Genomic DNA, 21,125 nt, shown 5'->3' with positions numbered 1-21,125 from the left:
ACAAGATGAAAGTGTTCCAGGAGTTTGGAAAGAACAAGAAAATGAAATTGAACAATCTCGCTTAGTCTTTTGGTCTCGATCGTTACAATAGACCGTAAAATCGATCACCATAATTCATATTTAACTCCTTGTAATCATTATTGTTACAATTTATTTCCCAAGTCTGACGTTTCAAATATCTTTCAATAAAAATCAAAATTTGGAGAGTAGAAGTTCTCGAGAATAAAATTTCATTTCCATATAAGCAATTAATCGTGTGTTTCGTTTAATAAAACGAATACAGCAAGATAATAATTACAAATGTCGTAACACTGTTGAAATTATTTGTACCTACGTCAGGAAATACTCGGAAATTATTGCAGAGATTTCTTTTTTATCAAGGAATGTCAATTAAATTTCTATTTTACGCCTCGCTTGAGTGCCTGTTAATATCTAAATTAAACAATCGATTGAGCGTACGTTTCACAAGAGGCAATAATTAAAAGATTAAAGATATCGATTGAAATTCGATCAATTGGCGCGTATTATCAATTGAAATTTCTACGTGATATCCATTAAAGAAGTAGTAATTTAACGGTATCGAGTTTATATCCGTTATCAGATTAATTTTCTGCTCTTTCTAATGAAAAGAACATATAAAAAAGTAGGAAACCGATAGTTGACGATATCGATACTATCTTGTCTTTATAATCAAAACTACTGGGATTTCACGTATCTCGAACGTCAATCTCTCCGGTTGCGCTTATTTTCGTTCCTGATAAAAATCTAATATTTTGTTTATCCTTATCAACGCGACGTATGCTCTCGGAATGTATATAAAGTGATCGATACAGTTTCTGTCCATCATAGTATTGTGAATCTTCTTAGCAATATGTTCACTCTGAGCGCTTCATTTGTGCTCTGCCTTGCAGTCGCCGCATTTGGTAAGTAATAACAACCGAAAAAAAATCTTTCAAAGTCCTCGAATATGTCCAACATTGAATTTCTTTACATACTCTATATCGTATACTAACTATATCTATATCTTAGATGTAGCCTTCACGCCTTAAGCAAGTCAAAGTAATTAGTTTATTCGATTGTTACCAAATGTTTTGAGAATGGAAATAAAAATCGGTAGAAAATGGATAAAAGTTTATGGAATTGTATGAAATTGTCTTAGGAAGTTTAAAGGATCGTTCTCTACTTTACTCGCTCAATGCAACTCTTTATTTCGATAATTTTAATTTTTTTCAACTCGTTTAACCGAGTGCGCGGTACACAAACACTTACAATGACTAAACAAAAGTAAGACTTTATGCGCGAAGCTGTATGAAACCGCGAATGCAGTAACCTTACTATGATTTTGTCTTGGTTAGGCTTCCCTGAAGGCCAAATTGTCGGTGGCAAAGACGCACCAGTTGGCAAGTTTCCCCACCAAGTGTCTCTGAGACAGAACGGAAACCACTTCTGCGGTGGCTCCATCATCGACTCACGTCACATTCTCACCGCAGCTCACTGTGTCGAAGGGTATGTACTACAAAATTTAGCGCACAAAGAATACCGAAATTAAGAAGCTGTCAAACAAAGCAGATACACAGAAATCATATTTATTAAAATATATTTATAAAAGTACAAAAGTAAAGCAAGCTTCAAGTTTATCACTGATTGCTGAAAATTTTTAATCAATGGAGCATGTTTGTCTTATAGACTGAACAACTTAAAAAGCATTACCGTCCACGCTGGAACGAATCAACTGAACACAAATGGACAGTCTTACGGAGTGGAAAAGGCCGTTGCGCACAAGGGTTTCAGCTCGGTCACCCTTGTCAACGATATAGCTTTGATTCGCGTGAACAAAAATATCGCGTTCAACAACTTGGTGAAACCAATCAAATTGGCAACCGGTAGCAACAATTATGAAGGATCAAACTGCGTTTTGTCCGGCTGGGGAACTACCAAAGTAAGTTCGAAACATAGCCGTTTCGACGATTACTTGAAATTATGATAATTAAAGAATGTCTTGTCAAGGAACTCGAAACTTCGGAATTTAGAGTTTTCGTATTCGAAAGTATTCAGAGCTTAGTTATAAAAATCATATTAAGTTTATTTTTCTATCGGAATGATACATTTAACATGTATTTCGTTTACAGCTCGGAGGAAGAGCACCAAACAACTTGCAATACATCAACTTGCTGGTCGAGAGCCAATCAAAATGCAAGCAAGCCCACTGGAGAGTTCAAAGTTCCCACATCTGCACATACACCAAAGTTGGAGAAGGTGCATGCCACGTGAGTATATTTAACACACTTTGTATTTAAACGATGCATGCTTTTTCATCCAAATACGAATTTAAAAATTGAGATCGGTAATGCTAGAATTTCTAAGACTTCTTTCGTTCGATGCAATATCGACCTTATGAACATTTGATCGACGACTAATCTTTTCTTTTCGAATTTCAGGGTGACTCCGGCGGTCCACTCATCCACGATGATGTACAAATCGGTGTCGTTTCCTTTGGACAACCTTGTGCCGTCGGCAAACCTGATGTATACACGAGAGTGTCGTCCTTCGTATCCTGGATTGATTCTCAGAAATCGTATCTTATGAACGAAACTGAAGAACAACCGGAAGACGGTATCTACATTGTTTAAATTTACCCGTTTCTAATATTTCCGCAATAAATCCTGAATTTTTATATTTTCATAATGGAGTAATCAGTTTTGAAATGTATATGAACTTAAATGTAATCGTCACTTTTATATACAGCAAAAGTTTTAAGAAATAAAAATCATCATTTTGCAATAAAGCATGTACGTGTTAACTATCTCTTTTTCATCTTTATATATATACCTCTAGCTTTTTTGAAGAGCTGACCAATCAGAGGAACGGAATATTTTATTTCTCATTATATGAGACTTCATGCCTCTTTATATCTCAGTTCGTCGGTAGTTACACGTGCCGAACTAGAAAAATCTCAGAGTGTTTCCTACGCCCTCTGTGGTTTTCTGCAGAAAATATAGGAATTCCATATATTCGACTCAATCGTCAAAAGCGATAAAAATGGACCTGGCATCTTATAAGGTATCGCGTCACATGTTCTGTAATACCGACCATTCACAGGTTTTATTACGCCCTCTATAATTTATAACGTTACACGAGTATAGTTAAACCATTCGAACGCGCTCCGTTTATTTAAACGGAACTTTAATTAGTACACGTTTAAATAAGCTTCTGGTAAATTAACTTATTTTTATTTTTTAATTACTATTATATGAACGAGAAATCGTAAATAGTAAGAACATTTAGTACTCTCTTATCATGTGAACCTCAGTTACACGAGCTTGTCCCGTGACAGATTCTAATAAACGGAATTTTACCGTATGTTCAATTCACGAATCATACACAACAATTGAAAGCAAAATACAAGCTATTGTGGTCATTCATAAAGGATTATAATTATAGACGTATTATATTATAAACGTAACATGAAATACTTTCCGTGTTTCACTATTTAAAGGTTTATAGTATATAACTATTATATAAAATCGTAAATTATTATTATAAGGAAAATAAAGAATTCTATAGTATGCATCTGTACAAACTGAATTACCGATTGATTGAAGCAATAATTTTGAATAAAAAGTACTATGCTCTTAAGTTTTGAAGGTACTGACCAGATAAATAACTTTACCTTATACACTGTATATAACCTATAATCTTATCTCTAACTAATAATGATATGAAGATTATATTACTTTTACTCTGATTACTACGAATATTCAAAATCACTCCACCGCTCTTTTTCTTTCTTAATCTGACTACACTTAACCGTAATAGATATAATGTTCTGCTTTCGTTAAATAAAACTACGTAAATAACTAAATTAATAATTCAACTAAAATAATACTTTAACATAATCATATATTAAAAAGTAAAATATACTACTCGCGCATTGTTCCAGTTTATACCGAACGAATATTTTGGTAGTCCTCTTGGTTACCAATTTGATTCCCTTTTCAACATCTTTTATTTCCCTTTGAAGTTATCATTTATGAAAATACTGCTAAACATTTATTTCATGTTAATGAATATTTTTAATTTATAAATATTATTCATTACTTAAAGTTGTTATAAATTAATGGAATGAAAAATGTGGAAAATGAAGATTTTTTTATTATACAATTTCAACATTTTGCAGAGGATTATTATACATTATTGGATTGATAAATATTCTGATAAAATATTTTACACGGAAAATTTTTCACGGAATCAAAATATGAAAGATAAATAATAATTAAATAAATGATGCATTTGTAGTAGTAATTGTTTATTATCAGAATTATTTCTTTTTTTTTTTTGTAATTTCATCGTCTACGGTGTATTCAATTTATTAATAGTAAAAATTTTGTATGTAAAGTGTTCGGTAAATGGAATTTGATTCATCATGTGAACAATAAAAGTTACACTGTTACTTTTCTAATATTGGTATACATAATGATATATAAAAATTAATAAATTTATGCGAGTAGAATCATTGGATGTATTAAAAGAAGAGATACAGGTACTTTCAAATATTCTGTCTCATTTTATAGATGAATCGAGATTTCATCAAACATGGTAAAACCTAAGCAATCATTATTATTTGTTATATAATTCGTAATTATAGCGTAATACATTACAGTAATTATGAATTATGTATCAAATAATATGAATTAATTAATTGCGATTGCGATTATGTTCTTATATATTAATTAAACAATCTATTAAATTGTTAGTAAGACTATCATTGATTCCTAAATTGCGGATTGTTTTTTCTTTTTTTTTTTTTTTTGTTAATAATCTGTAATAAATTAATGCCTATTGAAATATTACAGAAATATGGAATTCTCTACTTCATTTGCAATTACAAGATGTAAATATATTTTATCGAGACAATTGGGAAATAGAAAGTAACAAAATTACGTTCGAAAAATAAATAACTTAAAAAAATATCTTTTAATACTCCCTTTTTTAATTTAATTTAAATTATTGTAAAGAAATCTTAGTTCGTTATCTACGAATGGAAAGAACATATCCTAGACAAATCCAAACAACTCAGGGACAAACTCAAAAAATTTTATTGGCTCATTGGCCGTCGCTCCAACCTAAGCACGCAGAACAAAATTACGCTCTATAAGACCGTAATAAAACCTGTCTAGACCTACGGAATCCAACTATGGGGAACAGCAAGTAATTCCAACATTGAAATACTCCAACGCTTCCAATCGAAAACGCTAAGATCCCTATTAAATGCACCCTGGTATGTTACCAACGAAACAATCCATCATGACCTCAAGATACCTATAGTCAAAGATGAAATACACAAGTCCAGAAGCAGATATAACACAAGAGTCAACAACTACCACAACCCACTAGTCACCCAACTACTGAACACGACGGACCAGATCCGCAGACTAAAAAGAAAATACCCTCTAGATTAAATCCTTAGTTTCTACTAGAACCAACAATATAAAACTATTATAATCCATGTCATTGTATCACGCCAAACTAAGTTACTGAAAATTCTCAACGAGAATTGATTGTAAATATTCTAATAAATAAAAAAAAAAAACAAGTCCAGAAGCAGATATAACACAAGAGTCAACAACCACCACAACCCATTAGTCACCCAACTACTAGACACGACAGACCAGATCCGCAGACTAAAAAGAAAATACCCTCTAGATTAAATCCTTAGATTCTACTAGAACCAACAATATAAAAACTATTATAAGCCATGTCATTGTATCACGCCAAATGAAGTTACTGAAAATTCTCAACGAGAATTGATTGTAAATACTCTAATAAATAAAAAAAAAATCTACGAATTACACTACTTAGCTAGAATCTTCACCACATACGAAAACGAATGAGGAGACATACATTATATTTATTAGTTATGGTCATGTCTTGTTTGATCATTTTCAATTTCGATTACTTTTCAAATCCATACTGTTTTGTGAATGATTGTATTTTCGGTTTAAAATTGCCGCATCTTGGGAAATTTTCCGGTGGTTTTGGCATATCAGATACCTCCCCAACTTGTAAAATGACTTCCATACCAGCAAGATGATGAAAAATTTGATGACAATGGAACAGCCAATATCCTTAAGAATGAAATAAAATAAAATCGTTTAGTTATTATGCATATAAAATCTTTAAAATCTCGATTTGTCAATATTCGCGATTACCTGGATTATTTGCGCGGAATCTAATTATGGCATATCCGTTGTTTGGTATAGGAATGTCATCTTTTCCTTGTGGAGAAACGAAATTCCTTTCTATTTGATTTTTCTTTTCAAGTTCTTTGAAATATTCCAGTGTCATCTTATTCGTAGTATTTGAACTTGTAGTGGCACCCAAGGGTTGACCTAAGCCCATAACATAAAATACGTATCCATGCAAATGGAAGGGATGTCGTACAGATACCGTGTCAACTGTAAATTACAAGATAGTACATGTATATATTAATCACTTTATCAAATAAACATTTTGTAAAGTAATCTGTTAATTCCATATTTAGATAACATTTAACATACACTCGTCTATCAGGATTATTTCCACGATGGAGTTCAATGGAATTTTAATCAAGTGAATACACGTGCACAGAGCTCCTGGATGGCAGTGGGGTGGTAAATTTTCGATGTTACAAAATGCATCTGCAGGTGTGTCTTCCAACTGAGTGAGCGGCGGGGAGGATGTACCAGCTGAACTTATGTTGTTTATCGTCGTGGCTACTATCCATTTTGGTGATGGAACTATTAAGATTAAAAAAAAAAAGAGAAGGATTAATCATATGTTCTTTCAAGAAACAAAAGAAAATAAAATAATCGGACAACTATATCCATATCTTACCCAGAAAGTTCTTATATGTGTTAGGTACGAACACCTCTTCCGGTTTATAATTCTGCATGGCTATAGATAGATACAATTTTACATCTGGTTCTTTTTTCAAAATATCTGGATCGACTGATAAAGCGTTGTTTAATCCATTGCCACAAATATAGTTGACCGTAGAATTGCAAACGGAATTTGCGATATCCAGTACCTATGATTGTAATAACTAAAATTATATATTTCGCTAACTAGATTATTGCTATATCTTACCACTACTAAAGCCACTATTAAACTAAATATATCTTTACCGATTAGGTAATTGAACATTTTTACGATTCAGTTAATCAGCAACTTCATATAAAATACAAGAAGACTACTTACTAGGTCATGAGGAATAGGATTATCAAAAGTAGGTTCTTTTGTCTTTGGTGTAGTAGATGCTCCTTCGTATTGTAATAAAGCTAATTGTTGGATACCGTTATAGGCGTTATCATCCAACCCACGCAGTTGTATCCAATAGGCACCAGGTGTTTGATTAGTATTAATGACAAAGTCGTATCGTTCTCCTGTGAAATTTGTTCGAAAGGAAAATTAAATGAATAGAATGACAATTTTATTAATAATACTATTTTGCATTTTTATTAATATCGTACCAGCCAGAGAAACTATAGAATCAACAACGACAGGTTGCATAGGTTGACCATCGGAAGCAATAACGGTAAGACTATGGCCTTCGATAGTCAATTGTGCAGGGCAAACGGTACAGAAGGAGTTAATTAAACGAAAACGATAACGTTGATTAGCACCTACGGTGATTACTTCAAAGGGAATGTTTGACGTAGCGTTACTGGGATCCTGGGATGGACAAAATTAAGAAACTAAGTTAATATATGGTATTTAATACATAGCGTCTTTAAAATGTAAATACTTTGAAATCTATTGAGATATGTATAATTTTATGTGCTGGACTAGATTAGCTGCGTAGTAATGATAGTTGTACATGAATATCAGTGTGTGGAAGTATGTGTGTGCGCGGCGTCTCGAAAACAAAGAAATGTAAACTGTTCAGTTAACAGTCTGGTATGGAAAAAGGTGAGTGCAAGTGTGTATCGATGGATATTTTTGAAATCGTTTATCAAATAAATATATAACTATTCTAATATAAATTCTAAGTGTAAATTTAGTGTTCTTATACCATTATTTCGACTATTAAGATCCAAAATTCTCAACAAAATCATACATGATAAAAAGGTATATACTACTATACTGTATTACGTAATCAAATTTTAGAAATACTTAAATATAAAAATACGACGATTTTATTTTAATTATTGGCTGAGATTTTCTATGATAAAATATTTTATGTAAGGAAATCAAACTCACAATGAATCTTCCTTTTCCGTTAATTAAGAACGCATCGGGATTCTGATGAACTACGCCGGCTCTACGACCTGGAAATCGGCTCGTAGCCTCTTCTTTAAACCAATCGTTAATTACGATTACGTGATTTGCTAGGTCAAAATCATACAAATTTTGATAGGGTTCATCTTGCGGTGGTGATCGTACAATGAAACTTCCGAATACACCATCCAATTTTTGCGTTGCTGTGTGAGCATGCCACAAATGAGTTCCCCAATTATTAGCAAAAAATTGATATCTAGCAAAAATATAACATTCGAGTAAAAATTCTTTATTTCAAGTTATTTGATACTCTTGTTTGATGAATGTTTTATAGTATTACAGATTTTCCTGCCTCGATTATTATTACGATTATCATTATCATAATTACCCTAGAATAATCAAATGAAATTTTATCTCATAAGGCTGTTCTAAGATGAAAATTCGTATTTTTGAAAGAGATTCAATTTTAATTGTATTTCTGTATTATTTTTCTACGAAGAAGATAAAGTAACTCGAGGAATGTAAAATTGAAGGCCACAGATGATAACATATCTGACATTTCCTGTTTTTTATAGAAGAGCAATTTTAAAATTCAATACATTGCTGAGTCTTGCCTTTCTCGCCCTTTTACATGTACTTTTTGTTTGTACTTCAAAAATATTAACAATATTTAGTATGCAGAATGATATGAATTAAATTAAATTAACATGAAAGCTAATATTACTCGTTCTTCACAAAGTATCGTGGATTTTTCATGTATTTTCAAGAGAATTATATCTTCGAATTTATCAGGCCATTCCCTTTTTCATTTATTTCACGTTAAAATTTTAAACACACTTCGACTTATTATGTTTTCTTCGTGTGCTCTTTAAACCTTTGCTCTATATGGCTTCGGCATATTTTTCTAGCGACGTTACCAACTAATCGACGCAATAAATATTTATAATTTGAAAATTTTTTAATGTCACCGCTGTGGCGACATCCGTCTGCAAATTATTAAGTATTAGCAATTTTATATCAAAATGATCGATCATGAAAGCTACGATGTAACGTATTACAATTAAATTTTCGCAATTTTAACATAATTTTTAAATTTTACTCTACCTAAATGTGTCGTGAATCATGATCGGACACTGTGTCAAATGTGGGACCCCATCGTAATGCGGAGAATCATGTTGGAGGATACCGTGCCAATGAACCGTAACTGAATCTGACTTTAACAGATTTTGTACATCAACCACGACATAATCTCCTTTGCAAACTTGTATAGTTGGCCCTGGTATCATTCTATTCACAGTCAAAGCCATCCGTTGCGTTCCATCCCCGGGAACGCATTGACAGTTAGGGCATAAAGTATTTGTAGCGTTGGGCATACACAAATTGCACGCCCTGAAAATGAAGAATTATTCCTTAAATTTTATTCTTTATTTCATAATCGATCGTTTCTAATTTACTTGTATCTTATTCCTCAATTTACTTTAACTATTCCTTAAAATTTCTATCTGAAATGATACTTATCATACGTAATAAAATATATACAATCTTTGATACTTTGATACGGAGGTTAAACCTTCTGTCACGGAACTTTTTAAACCGCAAAATACTCACAGTAATAATATTGGAATAATTAAAGAATAAATGATCACAAATTTAATTATAAATACTACATAAGTAAGTACCTAGTATTGATACTTCAAATTACGATGATAAGTTGTGAAAAAAAATTTCAATAATTTCTAGACTTTTAAAAATCAAACATTTTTTACTTTTTAATTTGAAAGAAGTTTAACGACTTTTCAATACTAATATTGCACCATTATACTCACTGGCCATTAACGGGATAACGTTCAATTACGAATTTATAATAACACGTCTTTGGTTCTTCTGGTCTACATGTTCGTGCACACTCGATAGCATTTGACAAGGAATAATCAGCAAGAAGTTCGTCAGTTAAACAGTCATTTTCATTAACAAATCCCATTCCACTAATGCCGGGCGCGTAACCCGCAATGATAGATTGTAAGACTGCATTCTGAACTAGAACTGAAAGGTTGGATCACGCCTTTTTCAAATTATGTAGTACATAATTGCATAAAAAATATAATTAAGCTCCACTACGAAAGAATACATTATCATATATTATAAACACTATTCCATTTTTGTGACAGTTTTCGAACTATAATATTGTTAAAAAACTAACACGCTACACATATGGAGTTGAAAGAATTCAATATTCAATAACACCAACGATAATGTAATGTAAATTTTGTTAGTTTCGGAAACAAATAACATAAAACAGTTCTAATATCTACTGGATGTATTATTGCTGCTTGCGTGTTATTGAATTATTTCAAAAGAAGAGAGATTCTTACCGGTAAGAATAAGAACAAAGAGTAAAGAGGTTCCCCGCAAAAGATTCATTATGAGATCGCAATTCTCATACACTGGACTATAAAATTATGAGTTTATATAATATCAGTATTTAAATCTTTCTTTCAACGAAATTTAGATTAATTGTTTGATAAGACTAAACTTTCGTATAACATTTAATTACTGTTTCTTTAACTACACGATATCAGTTTTTTATGTGATTTGAAAACACGAAATTACAATTAGGAAAGTACATATCACTCTACCGATCTACGATATAGCTAATATTTTAATTATTACGCTTTCAAAATAGATCATCAGGTGGGATTATAACATGATTGAGGACTTCCTGTGACCGAGGAATTTAGTCTTACGTGAATATACGTATCTGCCCATTTAGTCTTTAAAGAAGAAGATTATATTTCACTAAATATTTTCAAAATAGAGGAAGACAAACGAGTGAAATTAATTCGTTTGACAAATTTGAGAAATAAATTTCTTACACCCTTAGATAATCCACTATTACGTACAATACAAAATATTATTTGTAGTAATAGGGATCAATTAAATGGGCATAGAAACTATTATCAAAACAATAACTTTTTTTATGTTTAATTTACACGTTGATATATTTCATTACATATACCCAAATGATTGATATAAAAATTTTAATGTTATCGGAGTGGTTCGTAAACATGGATTAAATATTAGGAAACTTATCGTACGTAAAATCTTCTGTTTTATTTTTACAAATCATCGCTTTATCGATCATTATAAGCAATTTATCATTTGTGACAGCGAACGTTCCTTTACTTCCAAGAGACGTATATCGTCACATCCTGGCAAGATATATCTCTTATTTTTAACATATCACCTTCTTGCTCGAACGAATGGAATTTTGCTCATAGATATTATAGATATCATAAAGTATGATTTGCATATGCATATGGAAGTATTTGTAAGTGTTTAAAACATTTAAAACATTAAATATTTAAAACTTAGATCATTTTTCCAGTTGTAAGTTACGTCGTAATTTTAAATGGATCGTATAAAACTCTGTTTTATAATCACTTCGTTATTCTTTTAATACATTTGTTGACAATAATCCATCTATTTTTACTTACCGCTATTATTAACCATCGACTTACACTAAAAATAATATGTAGATTTTATTAATAGCATTTGACCAAAAACAATTGTCCTTGTTTTAAAATTTTACATTACATTCAAGAATTATAATAATATAAAAAAGCTGTAGAAACATAGAATTAATAGCAATCTTATCAATCTAGAATTCCGTGTAAAATGCAAACGCTAGTAAACTAATTCTTTCCCGCTTTTCCATTATTTCTCTTACTAATAAAAAATTTAAATATATATGCATATGAGTTTTATCTTCGAGATAACAATCATACACATATGATTGCTAATTCTTTATTAAATTCAAGGAAAACTTTGACTTATGACAAATACGATTTCAAATATAAAATAAATAAAAGATAATTTCAATTACCTTCTACTACAGCCTCATTTATTCCAATATCTATATATATAATCTTTATTTCTGAAATCAATTTTTATCCGAGTTTAATCAGTCTTAACGCGTACTATACTTCACATATACAGTTTTTAAATATTCGATAAAAGAAATAAAGAAAGTTACTTTTGTTTATAAATATTTACTAACTTTGTTTATAACATAACACGTTCCTATATCCTGCGTTACAAAAATATTTTTAAATGTACAATGACCTTAATTTCTTAATATCTTCTCTTAATTTTCACGCTTCAATTTTTCTTTTATCTGGCTTATCTATGTCTATCTAGATTATGACCATAGGTGTTAGCAAAGTGAGATTATTTATGAGTGTATGATAAGTAACACGCATTTTTATCATTCTACTCAACTTAATCATTACAGTGAATAAATTCAATGTACATATAAGTACTTCAATTTCTAGCATTATGTACACATTTGTTGGCTTTTTAATTATCACTTCCATTGTTAGTGGTAAGTTTTTTCCTTAATTTTAAAAAGTTAATTTTTTATTCAGCGCTTTAAAGCTGCAAAGTATAGAAACAGTTCACCATAGATCAGTTTAGTGAAATAACAAAAAGAGATTGTGTTCAAGCTCTTACTTCATGATTATTAATATTGCACGTATTTAATGAAAGTTACTATACACTGTATTTATTATTTAAGGCTCGGTTCCGCGTATACTGGGCGGTAAAGAAGCTGAAAACGGTAAATATCCTCTTACTTCATGATTATTAATATTGCACTTATTTAATGAATGTTACTATAATATACTACACAGTGTATTTATTATTTAAGGCTCGGTTCCACGTGTAGTGGGCGGTAATGAAGCTGAAGCTAAATATCCTTACCAAGCGTCAATCAGAATTAGAGGTTCACACGTATGCGGAGCATCAATTATTAGCCCTTATGTCATCCTTACCGCCGCACGCTGTATTTATAAGTAAGAAAAGTATTTACTAGTAGAAAGAAAATTTACATAAACATCTTAAACAAGATATTCTTTAAATGTTGTATTCTTTATATTAGAATATTACGCAAAGTTTTCGTATTGCATAGGAGAGTACATTATAGAGATATAGTAAAAGTTCAAAGTTGAGAAATATAAATAAATACGATATACATGTAGTATCAAAAAAAGAGAGAGCTTTACGTTTTGTTACGCTGCGAGGTTTTAGTATGGGTCGCTTTTCTGACCGTCGCTCGCGGTCCTACAATGTCGCAGGCGAATCGCCTTATTTGCCCGACGAGGGGCATACAATGCATAGTTGTCGCCAAGCAGCGACTTCCAGAAACGTCGATTTCGGTCCGTTGTTTCATCCACAAGGAAGGCGATATACGTGATCATAGGTGCGAACGGTAGCGTGATCCGAGCGTAGTGAGGATCGTCACCCCGAGAAGACCAAGAAAGATTAAAGATCTTATTAAAGATTCTAAGAGCACATGTCGAGAAGTCGGGTGTACAAAGCAGCTAAGCCGAACGAACACGTTGACATTGTTTATCACTGAATAATCTGTCACTCTTTATCATTATATTCGTCGTTCTTAAATACACAAACTATATCACCTTGTTAACAAATAAAACATCCTTACTTGTCCTTACTCTAAACCTCATTAAGTTACTACATACATAATGAAATATACGATGTACATTGTCATCTTAAAAATGCAATTGATGTTGCATTAAGGTCATATTGAAGTTAAGACGATATTGCCAGGCAAACTGTCATTATGAATTGAACGAAATTTCAATTTATAATATCAAAGCTACTAAAAATGTATCTATCAATGATATTGATAACGCTATTTCTTACACGATTTAATATAAAGTCTATTAAATCTAAGTACTCCCTTCCATTGTTGTACTTCTTTATAAACATGTTTGTTATTTTGCCAATAATTTCTTTATTTCTCATTATTCATATATTCACGGAACTTTATAGGAAAGTACCATCACAAATGACGGTTGTTGTTGGAACCAATTATTTATCACAACCTGGTATTGTTCACACAGTCAACAAATTGATTTGGCACGAGTTTTACAACGAATGCCTAGTCCGTAATGACATCGGCTTAATACTCGTAAATGGATACATTAAATATAACGACAAAATTCAGCCGATCCCACTCGCAAGGGTATATTACGTACCTCAAGAAACAAACGCTGTGGTAACCGGTTGGAGGAAATTAAACGTAAGTGGTTTTATAAATTAAAATTATTGTAATCGATAAATACATTTTAAATTACAAATTTGTAGAATATTTTTAAAATTGGTTCCAAGGACTATTTATATGTTGCGTTTACTATATATAATTAGATAAAAATATCGATCGAAATTTTTTTTCAACAAATTTCCATTGCAGAATGGATCAGACGGTATGTCTAACGCGTTGCAAGCGCTGAATGTAACTATAGTGTCGCAGGAAATGTGCCAACTATACGATTGGATGGCAACAAAAAATAATATATGCACGAGTGCAAAAAGAAATCAAGCTTGCTCCGTGAGTGCACTGAATTTAATTTTATAATTCATTTGACTATAACGTTTGATCAAATTCATTGTTAAAAATGTATCAATAAGATAGTTTTGTTTCGTTTCTAATAGTTGCATTTTTGGTAATACCAATTTGTAGTGACTCTAATTTCGCGTAACAATGATAAATTTTAATTTAATATAACACTGTTACAAAGTCATTGAAATTTATGTCGATATTGCTTGCCTTAGGGTGACCCTGGTAGTCCTTTGGTTTTTAATGGTACACAAGTGGGAATCGTTTCTTATGGTCGATCATGTGACTACCTCAGCGTGTACACCAGAGTGTTTCCTTACGAACAGTGGATAAATAATATTACAAGTAATCAGCATGGTATAGGATCTCAAGTAAATTCAAATATGTGGTCTATATTGCTGCTTGCAGTATCAATAATCGTCTTCTCTTTATAGTAGTAAAGAGTTTTGTCGTAAGAGTATTAATTTTTGTATTAACTTTAAATTAGAATAATCAGTAGATACCTAGTAAGTTGAAAAATAAAGATGGAAGATGGATTTTTTCGACCATTCACAAAGCGAAGGTAACGGAAATTTATTCACGAATATCAGTAAATTAACAAATAACGTGATAATTATTATTAAAATTATAGTCTTATACTCGTGAAATTATTTACCTAATTTACTTTAATAAAATTAACCGGAATTAAATAGAAACAAAAAACCGCCGGAAGCTATATTTTTACAATATCTTAGCAGAAGCTCATAGAAGAATTAGTATAATTGACCTACTAAGACATCCACTTCGTAGTCTAATTCTACTTCAGTTTCAGCCTTTTTTTCAATGGCAGACTTGAAATTACCGTATTTCGGGAAAAGTCGAGGTATAGTAAATGCTTTTGTTCTCCGACATTTAGAACAATCTCCATACCAATTGCTTGCTGATAAATGAAGTAACAGTGGAATAACCAATATCCTTGATGTATTTTCGAGCTATAGCGGGGAGACGCGGTCGCGAGAAAACGTGTCAACAGGAGTCGTAAATTCCACCACGAATAGATCGATCCCCTTATTTCGATTAAGACAATAGGGGTGGTTGTTGTAGTATAACACTGCGATTAACAAGGTTATAAAATTTATATTTCCAATATTTAATACACCAATGAGTTACACCGTTACGTATGATATAAAGGGCGTACGGAATACCACCAATCTGGACGTACGGAATACCACTATGGGGGACGGCAGCAATGAGCCATATAAACAAAATAGAGATAATACAAGCTAAAATCCTTAGAACAATAGTAAACGCACCATGGTACGTCAGAAATGATGACATACGGAGGGACCTGGAAATCCTAACGGTCAAGGAAGAAATTAGCAGATACTCAGAAAAATACAAATGAAGAATAGCAACACGCCCAAACCGGCTAGCTGCGGAAACGTACAAAACCATAAACATGGACAGAAGGCTAAAAAGGAAGCACCCAGCAGACCTCATAAAGGATATAACCTAGCAAACGCGATGATGGAACCTCGCTGGGGGTAGCCACCAACATGTTAATATAACTGTTAAAAAATTCTACCAAATGTCCAAATTGGACAAATTGTGAATTTCAATAAATAAATAAATAAAAAAAAAAAAATCTTGCGATGTGTGGCCTGGTCTAGGCAAAGTGTCACCCGACGTAACACCTACCTAAATGAAAATATATAATTTTACTTAAAAAAACAAGTAGGCCGTATTGAAATTTCGAAGGCATATACATATAGATAGGAAAGCTTAAGAAACAATTGCGTATAACAAATTTAATGAAACATCTTGTATAGTTTTTTATTATTCTAACGCGTACATTATTTCATGACATACTATCCCGCGGCTATGGCCGCGTTAGCTTCAGACGACTACAGGTATCGGAAAAATCATTTTATAATATCCAATGATTTAGTGAGACCCATAAAATATAATAAGTCTACTGTGATAAGCTATCCTTTTCAGCTTCATTTTGTTATAGATATTTCCCTTATTTTTTTGCATCTTTTATTTGTCCTGTTACACTGTTACAGTTGCGAATAATTTTCTAACAGGCTTGTACTCAATTGATAAACGAATTCATTTGAATTCTGAAGTTGAATTTCGAAAAATGCTCAAACACGTGTTTGTTTATTTTTAATGAGTTCATATGCCGAATTCTACATCTTTAATTGTAGTGATACGCCAGATGTGTCTATCTTTTGAAAAAAAATTTGTCGCCCTTTGTACCCCTTTAGGGTGGGTATTTAAAAAAATCCTTTATTATCCCATGTCTACGTCATAAAAGAAAAAAATTCTAGATATAACGATTTAATAAAGTTATTATTAATAAAACTTATTTAATAAAACTAAAACCAATCCATTTATCAAAAGAACAGCTGTATATTTACAAACGAATGTATATATATACATTGTGCCGGGTGTATAAAAAACAACTGTTGTGATCATTACAGCGTACTTCTGCACCTCTAGATCCATATAGATCTATTGAAAAAATTTACCACAAAATTGATGTTGACTTTAAAATTAAAAGTTAAATTCTTTATTGTTGCATCGTATAAAACTCCTCACGAGGAACAGAAGTCTCAAACTGTTGGTAAATCACAACTTCACCGTTCTCTTGAAAAATGAAGTTCCATTAGCTCTTGCATTGATATTATTTACGATGCTTTCATTTCACATTCACATAGAATGTAAACAACGAGATATTAATGAAGAAACGGGAAAATTATTCGTTAGCAGAAATAGCTCACCATAAATAGAATAAAGCAAAAATATCTTTTAAGCAAAAGCGTCGAAAAAGAGATCTGATATTATTAGTTTCTTTACAGGTGGACACGTAGAGGATATAAAAAGGTAAACTGCAACTTTTTTAAATAGAATTACAATTCTTTATGTATTGTTCGATGCATCTCGTTATTCCATACAGGAAATTATTTAGTTGCTCATAGCAAAAAACCAGTACACAGTACAAAAATATCGTAATAAACTAGGATTTTGAAACAAAATAACAAACATAGTAAATATCTCCTGAGATAGTTTCTCTGGCATAAATAACTAAATAATTAATATAATAATGTGAAATTGCAATTTGATCTTGAATGTCAAGGTCAAGGTCAAGGTCAATCTTGCACCACATTTTTTTAACAGATTTCCACCGATTCAGCAGGCAAAATCACGATATAGTGGTCACAACACTTATTTTTTATACATATGTGCATATGTCTTCACAAGTTCTAATTTAATTATTTCCTTATTTGCATTTTTTATTGCCCTTTTTTTTATTTGTGATAAAAATTAGTTTAAGGAAATAATTTTGTAAGACCAATAAATTATAAAATGAAGTTAAAATAGTCGTTTGGAAAGGACAAACACAATAACACCGGCAATTTGTTCAATAATCATTTATTGAATAGTAGAATTTGCAGTCATTTGTGACTTATCTTGTATTATTTGTTCTGCATGATATATTTTCCAACAAATAAGATAGTCTCTAGTAACTTTAAATAAAGTATAATAGTTGATCACAAGAAGCAATGTCATTGATAACACTTGATACCAATCAGTTGTGCATAGTAAAATAAGTAATTGTGCGCAAACAAGAAGAAGTTGCAAGCCCAATACTGAACAAAGTAATATTGTAGGATTTCTAAATAAATCCTGTGCAAAATAATTACAATTTATTATTATTAGTTATTTTTGCAGTATACTCATGATGAAAATAAAATTTATAACAAAATAAGTTAATATTGATCACGTACATAAAACCTGCTATGATTTGAATTTCCTGGTTCTGCTACAGTACAGAAACCTTCGGAACGATAGATTTCTTTATTATGTCTCACAACTGAACCATGACGCCACAAAATAGAATCATTCCACACTTGGGCATAAGTATGACTATTGCGATTTTCAATTTTAACCCATCGACCTAGGTGTAATGCCGCTCTATGTAAAACATCACAGTACCTAAATAATTATTGCATTCATCAAATTTCTGCAAATGAATTTTTTAATACAACATTCACATTATACAATCTTAGAATAATACAACACGTGCTACTAAAGAATTTATAAGATTGACACAACATAAATTGTCACACAATATAATTATATAAATACATACCTGACAGGATAAGCATATGAAAAGTGAGCAATTACTCTTTCCAGCCAAAACAGAATAGCATATTGCACAACCCATGGAATATTAAAATGTAGATGTTGAGGTGCAAATATAATAGGTGCAATACCACATATATAAGCACTACTGGAAGATGCAAACAAAGCTCGTTTTAAACGCCAATTGAAATCAGTCCTTAATGTTGAAACTTCTGCTCTAATTGCTGATGCATTTAATGAACAATTATGTAAGGGTTTGTCTACACAAAAAAGAAGATCAAATTCATAAATTTAACACTTTGTTAATATAATAATAATCATCATTATTAGCATAAATATAAGTTTTATACCCATCGGAAACTTTGTTTTCTTTTCATCATTACCATATAAAGGTGCTGATATATCAAAGAAAGGTGCTGCATTTATACCAAACATTACAAAATATATAGATAAACTTCTGAAACAAAGTACATACAATAAACATTTAATATATATATGATGTATGATGAATGATATACATATATAATATATCAATATATCACACAATGATCAATAACTACAATTTAATAAAGTAATACAGACGGATAACATAAGTAAAAAATCTTCATTGAGTTATGTCGTTCAGCCAAATGGTAAAGGCACCAGCATAATATATTTATCACAATGATTAGTAAAGTTACCCTGAAATATAATGTTCAAATTATCCTAAATACAAGTTTTACATTATATATATAATATACAATTTATAGCAAAATATACCTCATTATTTTTTGAGCATTAGGTAACAAACGAACTGGTGATGAAACATCAATAATTCGATGCAATAAAGAATAAATAAATTGCCTTGCAATCATAATTATAATAAATACAAGCAAATAAGGATCTATTAAGTAGAAATTCTGAAAAATTGAAGTCACATGTTTTTATGAAAAAAGATAAATTATAATAAAGAGTAGATGACTTAAAATAATGAAAAATATTTTAATGCACATACCATACTATAATTATTATAAGAATGAGGTAACCACCAAACAGTTCTATATAAATTAAGCATTTGTAAAGAAGCTGCAATAATTGACACAACTAAAGACAAAACTTCAAAAGTTAAATGACCATCCACAGGTACAACTGGTATAGGTACATGTTTTGGTGCTAATGCTTTCATTCCATAATGTTCTGACTTTTTATCATCTGCACCATTTCCAGCTGTTCCTTCTCCACTATTACTTCGTATACCAATATTTGAAGATACATAGAAGTTAGCTTGGAATTTACTCTGTCCACTTCTACTAGCAGCATTACGTCTTCCACCAGGCATCGTGTTTGATTTTACATTCTAGTTTATTTTTTCAAGTTATTTTAATTTATTATGGTTCTTACATATTTTTAGCTTAATAAATCACTTTTGAAATAAATTTTATGACAACATAATTGAATTTAATGGCGTTAGGGAACTGTCATTTTCATTTATATTTTTATTCAAACTACAAGATTTATAACATTAAAAAATATATATAAATGCGTATATTTTATCTCCTAAGTTGTTTATATGTTTTCGAATACTTTTATTTAGCATAATTTAACAATATGCTAGTCTTGATGATAAAACGAATACATCAAAATTGATTTAATCAATGACCTTTCATATACCCGAAATTAGTTACAAAATGTTTATTTTTTTGTTTTGCATACAACATACATATACACCAGACACAAACCACAAGATTACAAGCACAGACTTGGAAAATAGGATTTCTGAAGTGAAAAGTGATATGGTAATACGTAGCGTACTCTATACGCAAAGTAAATGAATTATAAAATACATAATATGAAATATATAATTATAAATATCAGAGAGGGAATTATTAGCATCTCAGCATTTATATAAATAAAATTATTAAAATTGGGTAGTTGAATAAAAGAATTTTTGTATTATTCAATACTGAACATATGTATTGAAAGATTTAATTTTTTCACACTTCTAGTTGCATGTCTAACCATGTATGTCTAGTTAACTTATTCCACTTTTAAGGTATATGACATTAAATTACATATATGAATAATATAATTCCAATACGTCCTATTAATGAGATCAAACTAATATATTTCCAGGAAATTTTTGTATTACTTTTCTTGCTCTTTCCTTGCTTTTTTTCTGTATGTATACAGACACACACATAAATTGTATACATACATTTATCGACGTATGTGACTTTTATTCACATATATTGTATTTTATATTTTGTTAATTCCATGTGCAAATTAAAGATTTTATAAATAATTTCATGTATATAATTATACAAATGAATAATGGTTTATA

At 30.9% G+C, this 21,125-nt stretch overlaps 4 protein-coding genes across 6 annotated transcripts; 2 read left to right on the top strand and 2 right to left on the bottom strand.

The window, feature by feature from the left end:
* The first annotated feature begins 792 nt into the window (after positions 1-792).
* On the top strand, positions 793-2,785 carry LOC100648122 (chymotrypsin-1). Its single transcript, XM_003393487.4, has 5 exons — positions 793-923; positions 1,356-1,506; positions 1,687-1,939; positions 2,130-2,267; positions 2,439-2,785. Exons 1-5 carry the CDS (start codon positions 872-874, stop codon positions 2,628-2,630), a joined length of 786 nt encoding a protein of 261 aa, XP_003393535.1. The 5' UTR covers positions 793-871; the 3' UTR covers positions 2,631-2,785.
* A 2,994-nt stretch (positions 2,786-5,779) lies between these two features.
* Positions 5,780-10,855, bottom strand: LOC100648007 (laccase-1-like). Its single transcript, XM_003393486.4, has 10 exons — positions 10,629-10,855; positions 10,083-10,299; positions 9,361-9,645; positions 8,239-8,512; positions 7,509-7,710; positions 7,237-7,421; positions 6,874-7,066; positions 6,558-6,776; positions 6,210-6,455; positions 5,780-6,125 (listed from the first exon to the last, which is right to left on the bottom strand). The coding sequence occupies exons 1-10, from the start codon at positions 10,675-10,677 to the stop codon at positions 5,953-5,955; spliced, it is 2,043 nt and encodes a 680-aa protein (XP_003393534.2). The 5' UTR covers positions 10,678-10,855; the 3' UTR covers positions 5,780-5,952.
* A 1,664-nt stretch (positions 10,856-12,519) lies between these two features.
* LOC100648235 (chymotrypsin-1-like) lies at positions 12,520-15,947 on the top strand. Its single transcript, XM_003393488.4, has 6 exons — positions 12,520-12,637; positions 12,830-12,871; positions 12,962-13,106; positions 14,107-14,356; positions 14,528-14,665; positions 14,890-15,947. The coding sequence occupies exons 1-6, from the start codon at positions 12,592-12,594 to the stop codon at positions 15,106-15,108; spliced, it is 840 nt and encodes a 279-aa protein (XP_003393536.2). The 5' UTR covers positions 12,520-12,591; the 3' UTR covers positions 15,109-15,947.
* Positions 15,948-18,075: 2,128 nt separating this feature from the next.
* On the bottom strand, positions 18,076-20,963 carry LOC100648351 (transmembrane protein 39A). Of its 3 annotated transcripts, none has more exons than XM_012315233.3 (7): positions 19,800-20,963; positions 19,565-19,704; positions 19,388-19,486; positions 19,156-19,262; positions 18,813-19,065; positions 18,448-18,634; positions 18,076-18,346 (listed from the first exon to the last, which is right to left on the bottom strand). In XM_012315233.3, the coding sequence occupies exons 1-7, from the start codon at positions 20,121-20,123 to the stop codon at positions 18,092-18,094; spliced, it is 1,365 nt and encodes a 454-aa protein (XP_012170623.1). In that variant the 5' UTR covers positions 20,124-20,963; the 3' UTR covers positions 18,076-18,091. The 3 variants fall into 3 exon arrangements, with proteins under 3 accessions (XP_012170623.1, XP_012170616.1, XP_003393537.1); XM_012315226.3 differs by having other exon boundaries at positions 18,448-18,655; positions 19,156-19,259; positions 19,800-20,960; XM_003393489.4 differs by having other exon boundaries at positions 18,448-18,655; positions 19,800-20,959.
* Between the last annotated feature and the right edge of the window lie 162 nt (positions 20,964-21,125).

The sequence above is a fragment of the Bombus terrestris genome, chromosome 2 (genome assembly GCF_910591885.1).
Source record: "Bombus terrestris chromosome 2, iyBomTerr1.2, whole genome shotgun sequence".
Lineage (NCBI taxonomy): Eukaryota > Metazoa > Arthropoda > Insecta > Hymenoptera > Apidae > Bombus > Bombus terrestris.
This window is presented reverse-complemented; position numbering and strand designations above follow the sequence as displayed.